At 52.6% G+C, this 11,231-nt stretch overlaps 1 protein-coding gene across 2 annotated transcripts; it reads right to left on the bottom strand.

The window, feature by feature from the left end:
• Positions 1 to 333: 333 nt before the first annotated feature.
• Positions 334 to 9,264, bottom strand: Atp4b (ATPase H+/K+ transporting subunit beta). 2 transcript variants are annotated; one of them, XM_032919421.1, is made up of 7 exons: positions 8,978 to 9,264; positions 5,942 to 6,070; positions 3,904 to 4,017; positions 3,613 to 3,812; positions 2,618 to 2,674; positions 1,515 to 1,625; positions 334 to 914 (listed from the first exon to the last, which is right to left on the bottom strand). In XM_032919421.1, the coding sequence occupies exons 1-7, from the start codon at positions 9,087 to 9,089 to the stop codon at positions 753 to 755; spliced, it is 885 nt and encodes a 294-aa protein (XP_032775312.1). In that variant the 5' UTR covers positions 9,090 to 9,264; the 3' UTR covers positions 334 to 752. The 2 variants fall into 2 exon arrangements, with proteins under 2 accessions (XP_032775312.1, XP_032775314.1); XM_032919423.1 differs by having other exon boundaries at positions 753 to 914; positions 1,515 to 1,610; positions 8,978 to 9,089.
• Between the last annotated feature and the right edge of the window lie 1,967 nt (positions 9,265 to 11,231).

Below are 11,231 nucleotides of genomic sequence, written 5' to 3'. Positions count from 1 at the left end.
TGCTCTTTGGCTACATGGGAAGGAGGCAGTGTGGAGTGTGGACATATTTTAAGGAAAGGGCCTGAGACCTTGGAGGCTGAGAGACAGGAGGTGGCAACAGGGTAGGTAGGTCTACAGGCCAAGTGTCAGGCTGTGTGGGTCACTCTGAGCACCCCTGCACCTTACTCCATCTCTGAGATGCCTGATCCCAGTAACTGAGGTGCCAAAGACACTTGTGTGTGTGATTGAAATCACAGAAAGGCTTTAAACAAAGCAGTGTTCGGTTCTTAGTTAAAAAAAAAAAAAATTCCCCCGGGATCCAGAAAAACATGGCTTTTTCACACAGAATAAGAATAACTTTACTATAGTTTGTTTTAATGGCCTAGGGGCTGTGGCCTCAGAAGCAGAAACTGGAGGCCGGGGTGACCAGTGTTACACTGATGTGGACCCATAGTTCATATTGAAGTGCAGGACAGACAAATGGTCACAGGATAGAAATGCCCTACAGATGGGTTGTCCCTTAGTGGTAGCCGGACTCTGAGTTTCTGTGTTAACCCCACGGGATTGCAAACATGCAACGTGGGGGTTCAGTTCAAAGCTGGTGGTGCTCAGGGAGTGCTGGGAAGGAGTACTTCCTGGTGTCGGCTGATGGGCAGTGGTGTCAGCTCTGAACCATGAAGTGGCCGTGCATGCTGGCCAGCCGATGATGTCAGTCAGGAAGAGTGGTCCCTCAGGGTCCACCCAGCTGGGGGGTGGACAGCCACGCCCACTCCTTACTTCTGTATTGTGAGCTTGAACTCCACCTTCCCTTCATAGGGGTCATGGGGGTTGTCGAAGGTCACGTGGTCCGCCAGGATCTTGCACACGATGAGGACTTGCATGTTTTTGGGGACGTTGAGGAACTTTGCCGCCACCAGAGGGTTGCTGTAGTGGGGCTGAAGTAGAAGCGAGGGGGGATGAGGCATTTGGAAAAAATGCTGACGTTACAGAGGCTAACGTGAGGAAGGGAGGGGCGGGCATAAAGGGCTCATCTGTGGGTCTGTCCTGGGGTCGGGCTTGTCTGCGCACAGAGCGGCTGGCTTCTGCCCACAGAGCAGCTAGGAGCATGGACTCCAGATGGCAAACAGCATGTGAGAGCAAAGTGGAGAGAGGGGTTGGAGGGATCCTCAGACGCTAGAGGATGTGGGAATCCTGGCCCCTAAGGGGATCAGGCTGATGTCCATGGCTTTTTTGCCAGGTGCATTTTTAGGTAGATACATGAAGTGTTCAGAATTGGCTAAGTCATAAGTCTTTTGTTCATTTTCTTTCTCTGTTACTCGTTTGTTTTTTTTTTCCAAGATAGAGTCTCATGCAGTCCAGGTTGGCCTTGAACTTGTTATGCGGCCAAAATGACCTTGGGCTCATGATCCGTCCACCTCACAGGGGTGGACACTACCTCGCTCTGCCTTTTTTTTTTTAAATATAAAATGGCTTCCCTGTTGCTAAGTCTGAGGTCATTCAGCAAGCGCCCTGGGGCAGAGTGAAGCAGACCTTACCTGTGCTTTCTTGCCGTAGTAGGGGAAGTAGTGGAGACTGAAGGTACCATTGGGGGGATAGTACTCGACCTGCAGGGGTTCAATGTCCTTCCGGGGCTTTTGGGGGTCATCCTAGGGAGGAGAGGCCACAGCTGAGTCTGATAGGCACTGGGGTACATGTTAGGTTGTGTACAAGTCCACATGTGAGTTGTGTGTGTACCGTGAGGCTCACACTGGTACCGATGCCAGTGATCACACCAACGCGTGTTTACACGGATAGCGCAATGGGGTTAGCCTGGCATCTAGTCAGCTTTCGTAGTCAGGGCTGAGAGCCTAGCAAGAACATAACCCCTCAGAATGCCAAGCCTCAGGCACGCTCCACCCTACACCCGACTTGTCCCCATCTTAGAGTCCTGAGGGAACTGGGGAAGACACGGTGTGTGTCTGTAAGCACCTGAGAGGGAAGCTCTGACAAGTCTAAGGCTTTGTCTGCCAAAGGCTGCTTCAGAGTCTCGGCAGGTTTCTGGATTAAGTGTGAACACATGTTCCTACGATCTGTTTCCTTTTTTTTGTTGGCGTCAGACCTGCCCAGTGAGTAGCTTGCACTTAATAAGGAACAATGACTTCTCAAATCTGAGGTTAGCTTGTGTGTGGCAACATAATAACGATAGTGAAAATAAATGAAGGCCTGCCTGAAGCCCTTCCCTGGATCGCCATGGACAGGTGCCCTTTTGATGTATCGGCTACAGCTCAGCCTTGGAAACATTTAGTGCAGGCTAAGTTTAGTGTTTGATACCGTCCTTAGACACTTTGTAAGAGGTTTCTCTGAGATCCATGCCACCTAAGTAGAGAGACCAAACCCCACTAAACAACTCTGCGGTTGGTGATCTGGAATAGTTTTGAAAATACAAAGTATAGACAATGTGGGCCACCCACATCAATACCAGGCTTTCTGAAGCGTGAGTAGCTACACAGACTGGATGAGGGGGAAGCCATGGCTATGTGTCCTCACCTCCTGACAGTGGCTGGTGAGGTGACAGTTGACATGTTCCCAGGGTTAATTTGGGTCCCATCCCCTGTGCTGCCCCACGCCACCCCCGCCCCAACTGGGGTGCAGTGCTCACCTGGAAGGTGCAGTCCACTCGGGGAGCCGTGTTGTTGCTGGGGAGGAACTTGACAATCTAGAAGAAAGGGTGTCACGTGCCCCTGATGTGCAGATGGGCGCTCACACATACTCCTGAGCCATTCCCCCGTGGTACCACAGTGTAGGAGGAGGGCAGCTGGCAGGGGTAGAGCCGAGATAGAGCGCCCTAGTCACTGGCACCATGCTCATGCCCTCTGTGGTGATTAGCAGCCTTCCCTGCTGCAGAACAGGTCTACCTACTGCTCTCACTGGGGTCTTCACACTCTCACATCCCTTCCTAGACTTCTTGAGCCTCACTCGTTGTCTCCTGAGCTCTGTGCAGGTCCTGCCTTTGGAGGAGTGTCAACTGGGACATGGGGCTGCGGAGCCCCAATCATAGCCTGTTTTCCAGGCAGCTCTGGGGAGACCTCCTAGCCATGGGGCTTCATGGTGGGTTCAGTGCATGAGAGGGTGGCTTTCTAAGGCCCCGGAAAGTGGAGGTAGGAAGTGAGGCCAACTGGGCTTTCATCTGTCACTCGGTCTCTACAACAGTGACCCTGAGCCCCTATCACCTGGGCACCACTCAGCTCAACTGCGTCTCTGCCTCTTGCTTACTGTGCCTTTGTTCTTAGGGCATTGACAGGACTTGTTGATTGTTTCTGTTACCACCAGGACCTCAGTCATTCCTATAGGACTGACCCTGACAGACTCCTGTTTCTGGTGCAGAAGGAGACCACGTAGAATACCCCCAGGTTCTCCGGCGTGAATCCACAACTCAAGGCCGCTGCTGGCTAAGATCTCTCATTGGTGCTGTGTCTTATTTATATAATATTTAAAGCCATGGGGCTGGCAAGACCCTGTCTGGGTAGAGAATTCTAGATTTGTATTTAAGATGAATAAATGTGTGTGGAGCTAGTGTGGTAGGTGAAGGGCCCAGCCCCCACGGTTACGAGTGTGAGGATGGGCCATCTCCAAAGCCAGGCCCTTATAACTCACCCTGTTCATTTTAATAATGAAGCAGGGCTTTCCCTCCTCGAAGCCGAAACTGGGGTCCACCAGGCCTGAGCAATTCTGTAGCATGTCCGCCGTGAACTTGCAGGAGAACTTGGTGTGGTTCGGAGCGGAAAAGGTCTCCTGGAAGAAGTACTTTTCAGACGAACAGTTGATGCTGTCCTGCTGGGATGCTGGGGTGTAGCCTGCAGAACACACACTCTCTCAGCATCCAGCCCCCACTGTCCACGTCCCCAGAGAGCGGTAGACATGGCCGCTACATCGGTGGTCACTCACCCGCTAAGAAGCTGTGGAGGGTGTGTGTGAGGCCAGCCCAGGAGCTGTTTTCAGAGACGTTGTAGGAAATCTGCAGCCCTCTTTCCCCATACACATCCGGTCTCAAGGTTACCCCTGCGAGGAAAGAGCGCCTCCTTGATCAGTCTCTCCAAGTACTCACTTATACCGAGCCCTCGGCTCTGGGGTTGTTTAGACTCACGCGAGCACCAGCCGTAGGCAGCAGTGACTGAGGTGCAGCCAGGTCCTCAGCCTCCTAGGTGGGAGCCATAGAAGAGACTCCCTGTAGCTGAGAAGCTTGCCAATAACACTGGAAAGAAGGGCCCATGGTCTTGCACCTCTGCGGAATGCAGCACGGTGGGCATGAAGGCCTATCCTGTGCCTGAGACACTGGATACCCAGGCCCAGCAATAGTGTGACACTTGATCCATAGGGGACTCTGAGGATTGGTGCCTCGGAGGCTAACCTCTGGGGGACTTGGGGGGTTCCTAGCCTGCAGGTGGGTCTCTAGGGGAAAGTCATCTGAACAACATACCAAGTTTTTCACTTGAGAAACACATCTCACTGCACCTCATACCTTTAATCCTAGAACTCGGGAGGCAGAGGCAGGCAGATCTCTGTTTGAGGCCAGCCTGATTTACACAGACTTTCGGGATATCTGGGGCTACATAGAGAGATTCTGTCTCAAAGGGAAAAATAAAAGGTTTTTATTTGGGGGCTGGGGAAATAGCTTAATGTTTAAAAGCTATTTAAACTGGACCGCTCTTCCAGAGGACCCTGGTTAGATTCGCAGCATCCACACATCAACTCATAACTATCTGTAATTCAAGTTCCAGGGCATCTGGTGCCCTCTTCTGACCTCTGAAGGGACTAGGCACTGTACAGAAGGCCAAACACCCACACACATAAAACAGGTAAACAAAAACGTAAAAATATTTTTTACTTGGGCTGCAAGAGGGCTTTGCAGGTCAAAGGAGCTTGCCACCAAACCTGATGGTCTTGAGTATGATGCTTGGAACCGCACAGTGGGAGGAGAGAACCAACTCCCAAGGGTCTTCTCCACCATCCACGGCCATACATGCGCACACACAAACGAACACTGTAAAAGGTACTTTAAAACCACTTCACTGATTGTTTACGTGCAAAAGCATTTCGACGTGTAAAGAGTTATGTGTAAAAAAGAGAGGGAGAAGGGGTTGGGGATTTAGCTCAGGGGTAGGGCGCTTGCCCTAGGGGGCGCAAGGCCCTGGGTTCGGTCCCCAGCCCCGGAAAAAAAAAAAAAAAAAAAAAAAGAGAGGGAGAGTTGTCAGTGAGTCACTACAGCCTACCGTACATCGGCTGGGGGGGGGCATCTCGGTTCTGCTAGCAGACAGGATGTGAGGCATGTGAGCTCACGGCACAATCTCATGCGCTAGTGGCGGGAGCCACCCTGGCCCTCGGTCATGCTCGCCCGAGTTCACATCAAGTCACGCATCTTTCCACAAACACCAGGTGGCCTCTGGCTCGGAAGAAGCTACCATGTGCTCACCCTCGCCCATCCGTGTTGCTGGCCTTCTGTTTTTGTGAGCCAGGGATTTGGCGTTTTTATGGCTGTTCTGAGAAGAGCAGCTGTCCGGGGCTTGTTTTTCAAGGGAAAAGGACTTGTTTTTCCCGTTTTTCTCAGCCTCAGATGACTGCACTTCATCTCTTCTCTCTCTCATCCCAGGGAGTAAAGAGCTAGGGGGTGTTTCCACCCTAGGTCTTTCTCCTGGGATCCCCGGGCCTACTCCCTGCCAGCGACCTCCTGTGTACCCTCCCAGATACTTGCCTGCGTGTGCATGAGCATGTAGCGTGAATGCAAAGACGTCTGTCTTTCTGACCCTCCCTCTGAAGCCCCCCATTACATAATACTAAAGCCAAAGTCGATTTGCAACTTGGGGTCATTGTTCCTCTCAGGAATCCGTGGGGACCCCTGCTCTGGGTGTAGGGAGGAAGAAGGTATTCTGCTATGCCCTGTTGAATGTCGCCCTAAGAGCATTGCTGAAGCCCTCCCGATGCTTACCCGGTGACTTTAACTGGTCCTGGTAGTCGGGGGTGTAGGGGTCAATGGTCTGCATCAGCACATAGATGCACAAGGCAAAGAGCCCAGTCATGACCACGTAGAAAGCTGCATAGTACAGGCTGATCCACACTGTGAAGAGAGAGTCGAGAGGAACCTCCTGAGCCACGGCAAGGTGCATGGCCCAGGGCCACCGCTTTCTCCATCTCCGGCCCCGAGGGCAGGCGGTGCTGTGCAAAGCTCTCGTGATGCCGTGGCATCAGCACCTCTACCTGGTTCCAGAACTTTCTCCCCCAAGCGGAATCCCTGAGCTCTTTGGTTGGCACCCCCTTACCCGCACCTCCTAGCGCTGGAACTCACTGACCCACTCCAGAACTACAGGGTGCATGCATGGCCTTGCACGGCTCCCATCACTGTTGCTTCAAACATCTGGTGCAGAGAGGCTGTGATTGGCAGCAAGTACTCCAACCTGGCCGTGAGCCAGGCTCCATGGGCCCCTGAAGACTTCCCAGGTCGCATTCCTTGCAAGTTGATCCAAACTTCTCTGGGGCATGGCCTTGGGCTTGGGATACCATGAAGTACCCACTGTCATGTTTTGATAATGTCTAGCCATGCTAAGAAGCAGTCAGGCAGGAAAAAAAAAGTCTTTTGTGCTGCCCTTGACTTCCTGGGAAGATCTCTAAGAATACAGGTGCTCCTTCTGAATGCATGATATGGCTTTCTCTTGGCAAGTCATTCTCCAGTCATCCCCAAAAGTAACTGAAGAGCAGATCTAAGTCAGTGGGCATGAGAGACAGTGGAGAGGGTGCAAGCTAGGGACCGGCTGTAAGACTGACAAGGCCTCCCTGAAGGGCCAGAGCTGCAGTGGCTTGTCTCGGAACTGTGGTCCCATGGAGACCCTGGACTCTTCTTGGGTTTGGCTGTTGTAGTGTCTGATCGCCTGGCCCTGTGCTTACAGGATTGACGGGGTTGTGCACCCACTTAGCCTCATGGTGAGTGAACGTGCAAGCGTGTTCCAGAAAGGGCCAACAGAGGGATATTTCCTCTGTAGGCTGACATGCTCACACAGTTCCTACCTGTGGCTTCTGGCCAACTCCTCCACCCTCCTGGGACACTGAGCTCCTACAGGCAGGGACCTCAGCTTAGTTACTTGTCCGTTCTCCTTCACAAACCACTTACTGACTTGTCAGCTCATGGCTCAACATCTCCAGATGAAGGATCCCGACCTTACCACCATCAAGACTGATTCCTCATGTGAGCAATGCCATGGAACCTCACAGCCTGGGAGCCACTGTTGGTAAGAGTTCCGTGTCACACGGAGAAAGAGTGTGGCCCAGGTGGCAGGGTGTGCCCCGAGTCACTGAGACTTATGCTGTTCTCAGCCTCTGGTCTCTGTCCCCATTTCCTCTGTGCGTGCCTCCTCCCCTAAGAGTAACTTGGCTCCTGTCATTTCCCTGGGTGTATGCTTTCTTCCTGAGACTTGTCATCGCCAGACACTGAGTCCATGTCTGTGGCTGTGAAACCATTCCTGAACATTCTGAGTGGCAGTGGCATTACAGTCATCAAGGAGGCTTGGCGGCTACCATACAAGGTTCCTGAAGGGATATCTGGCAACCCCGTCCTCTGCCTCAGGGCCCCAACTGCTGCCCCTTATTCAGGTGACCCACTTCCTGGGATGGTCCCAGTACCAGGTCTGCTCCTGAGTTGCCCACGGGTGTACTGTGTCTTCTATGTTTCTTCTCTGCCCCAGAACTGATGGCATTTTCCTAAGTCTCCAGGGACTCAGGGGTGCTCTCTACCCTAGGGGGTCTCAGAGGCTCGAGGAGGGTGTATCACATCTCCTTCTGCACGAACAGCGTATGTTTTCCACATAGTAGTATGTCCGGGCTACGCTGAGGCTAGCTGAATTGTTCCAGAGGTAAATCATCAGGTTACCACCCTCTGTGAATCTCTCGTCTCGGTTCCGAGGCCTCCTGAGATGGGTCTGCTAGGATCAGCCAAAATGGCCTTTACTTTGTGTGTAGACCTGGAGGACCTTGGATTATAGCCCTCTGTGGCGACTGTGGGAACCTAAGAGACCAGGCCCTGGGCCCTGTCTTCTAAGGAGTAAGGTACCACAGATCCTGTGTTTGTATTCTCCAGGGTGTAACCTGCTAAGCGTTCACTGTGCTCCTCCACACTGTCTGTAACTCCCACACCATGGGTCTTGGTGATCTTGAAAAATTTTTCCTCTTTGGGGTCTCAGGAGTACTTCATGTTTGTGGAAGACTTACTCTGTGAGGGGGTAGCCTCCTATCAGTGAGGACTTTTCTGATTCTACAGTGGCCCCAGAATGAAGCCCCCACCCCACCCCTAGGTCACCACAGAGCAGTCATAAGAAAGGAACTCTGTGGGGCTGGAGAGATGGCTCAGTGGTTAAGGGCACTGACTGCTCTTCCGGAGGTCCTGAGTTCAAATCCCAGCAACCACATGGTGGCTCACAACCCTCTGTAATGAGATCTGATGCCCTCTTCTGGTGTGTCTGAAGACAGCTACAGTGTACTTATATATAATAAATAAATTTAAAAAAAAAGAAAGGAACTCTGGATATATCTGCCTAGTCCATACTTAAGAACCATAGCTGCACAGGGCACTTCAGATACAGCCTGGAAATCAGGGGCATCTCCAGATACGCCTGGCATATTAGAGTCATGGCGACTCTCACACCAGAATAGGATCAGTGAAATAAACCCCTGCCTCCCAAATGACCTGAACAAGAAACTGCCATCGCTTTTCTATAACTTAAAACAAATATATTAACTTCAGGAACAGCTTTAAAATGCTGTTTCCAAATTATGGACGAAGCTGGGGGCCAGCCTCAGACCTGCATGGCAGTCTTACTGGAGTCTGAGCCTCAGGGCCATCTGGGGACCCTGGCTTCCTTCTGAGAGGTAAGGCATGGCCTGTAGTATGTTTCCAGATGTCCCAGCAGGGCCTGGGTCCTGTTGGCTGCTAGCCCTCTGCCTCACCCCATGCCCCCTTCACATGGCCCACACCTACCCCACCGGGCTGGGGTGCGGCCCAGCATCTGCCCAGTGTCCGGGTTCCAACAGTATTGCCGGAATTCGGCCATGCGCTGGCTGCATGACTTCTTCTCCTGCAGGGCTGCCATGTCCTCTCCTGCTTGCCTGGACTGGGCCCAGGGAGCGTCCTCTGGGGCTTATAGTCTCCTCCGTGTGAGGCCAAAGGCATCAGAACCAGCTATCAGTTCTCCGCTATCGCCTCTATAAACATAAGGGAGGGCTGGGGCTTGCGTGCTATCTGTCCTCCACTGTCCCAGAAGTCAGTTGGTCCTTGGGGTGCCCTTGGCTGACAACTTAATCTACCTTGATGGCAGCGGAAGGGAAGCGTTTCTGATAGGAAGCCTTCTGGGTTGCGCCTCACGGTTCCCTTCAGGAGGGACAACACGCACTGGCAGGTTCGAGGTCGAATGCCCCAGGCCTGAGGCCTGCTGTCACCTCACCTTGAACCACTTCCTGGAGACTCCCCTCCTCCTCAAGATGGTGGAGAAGGTGCTTGAAGTGTGCCACGGCCTCACAGGCCTGTGCTGGGTATTCTCCCGCAGATGGAGACCGTGGTGGACAGTGGTGGACACGGCAGAGGTGCTGTGAGGAGGGAGCCTGTATTCTAGTCTCTGCCATGAGGATAAGGCTTTCCTGGTCATGGGACCCGAGCGCCTGTAAGATTCCCTATGTCCGAAGAGGGACTCCCATCCACGGGACCTGGGGTGCTCTGTCTCAGCTTCTTGCTGATGAGGTTCTGGTGTCAGAGCTACTGGGAGGAGGCTCTGCGTTTCTCATATCCCGCTGGGCTGTGCTGACTGCAGGAGTCACTGTAAGGGTCCATCTCAGGGTCTGAGTGCATAACACTGGGCTACGAATGCCAGAGGCCTGTCCCCACCTGCTCCTCTATGCACATCCCTCTGCCACTGCCCTGTGTTCCGGACGGGAAGGGCTTCCTATGTTCTCTGAAAGGGGAGGAGAGGCCCTGGAGGTAGCTTGTCCTCTCAACCTTTTCAAATGTACCTAAGATGAAGCCTGGCCCACGTCACCGCCAGGAACTCATTTACTGCCACTTCTACAGAGGCTCTCCCTCCTAGTGACCCGTGGGTCCAAACTAGCCTCTTTGGGAAGAAGAACAACCCGGAATAACAACGTAGCCTTCATTCTGCCCCACCAATATGGCTTAACTGTCCACAAGCAGGTACTCTATAATTCAAATGGACTCTTGCGTCATTTTAGCCTGAGTGCTTATAGCTTCTCGGTGAACCAGTCCCGCACATCCTCTTTGGCACAGACCTGCTCAGGATGTTAGGATTTTAAAAGCAGGTGAATGACACTGGCTGTTCTCAGACAGTGGGCTTGGGGCCTGTGTGTGATGGTCTGCCAACCTGAAGCCCTCTGTGTGTGTGTGTGTGTGTGTGTGTGTGTGTGTGTGTGTGTGTGTGTGTGAGAGAGAGAGAGAGAGAGAGAGAGAGAGAGAGAGAGAGAGAGAGAGAGAGAGACTTTATATGGACCTGGATCCAGATATGCAGGACCGGAACAGGCCTGGAAGTCAGATGATGGGCACATACATTACCTGAGATTACCTGGGCGGTGACAGCTGGCATGTGTACCTGTACCCAAGCCTGGGGAGTGTCGCACAGGGACATGAAGGTGTCTTAGAGTGACCGCCATTGTCTGTTAGTGAACATGGAGGTGTTCTACGTGTCAACAAGATGTTGAGTTGTTTCTGAACTTTTCAGAGCTCTGTCTCCTACTCCACCTCTGAGTTTCTGGAACCATTGGATGGTCTGGACCACACATGGGTTGTCAGCGTGACCTGACCACCTATCTGTGGGAGAAGGGGCTGCGGCCTTGGTAGAGGGCCATTTCCCTAGAGTGTGCCCTGAGAACGCAGAACTCTGTGCCCCACCAAACAGCCCCGGAGAAAGGAGCCCTAGACTTTTACCCCACCTGGAAGTTGTAAAATCCCTCTCTCCTCCACACATGGTGTTGGAGGCCTGAATAAAATTTCACAATGGTTTTACAGTGCTGAAAGTGGGAGCGGAAGACACGGCTCGGTGCTTAAGAGCTCTTGCTGCTCTTACAAAGGACCTGGGTTTGGTTCCCAACATCCACATGGCAGCTTACAACATCTGTTACCTTAGTTCCTGGGGTTCCAACTCCCTTTTCTGACCTCCATGGGCACATGTAGTGTGCACTTACAGACGTGTAGGCAAAACACTCCTATGCATAAGAGAAAAACAAATCTT

Source organism: Rattus rattus, chromosome 13, assembly GCF_011064425.1.
Source record: "Rattus rattus isolate New Zealand chromosome 13, Rrattus_CSIRO_v1, whole genome shotgun sequence".
NCBI classification, from domain to species: Eukaryota; Metazoa; Chordata; class Mammalia; order Rodentia; family Muridae; genus Rattus; species Rattus rattus.
The sequence above is the reverse complement of the archived record's forward strand: the minus strand, read 5'-3'. Positions and strand labels throughout refer to the sequence as shown.

What these genes read in the sequence shown, in the direction of transcription:
- Atp4b (XM_032919421.1), bottom strand. Translation starts at nt 9,089, where the DNA reads ATGGCAGCCCTGCAGGAGAAGAAGTCATGCAGCCAGCGCATGGCCGAA. An exon ending in GGACCAGTTAAAGTCACCGG is followed by an intron (nt 4,018 to 5,941) that starts GTAAGCATCGGG and finishes CTTTCCTCGCAG; the next exon opens with GGGTAACCTTGAGACCGGAT. An exon ending in TCATTATTAAAATGAACAGG is followed by an intron (nt 2,675 to 3,612) that starts GTGAGTTATAAG and finishes CCTTTCTTCTAG; the next exon opens with ATTGTCAAGTTCCTCCCCAG.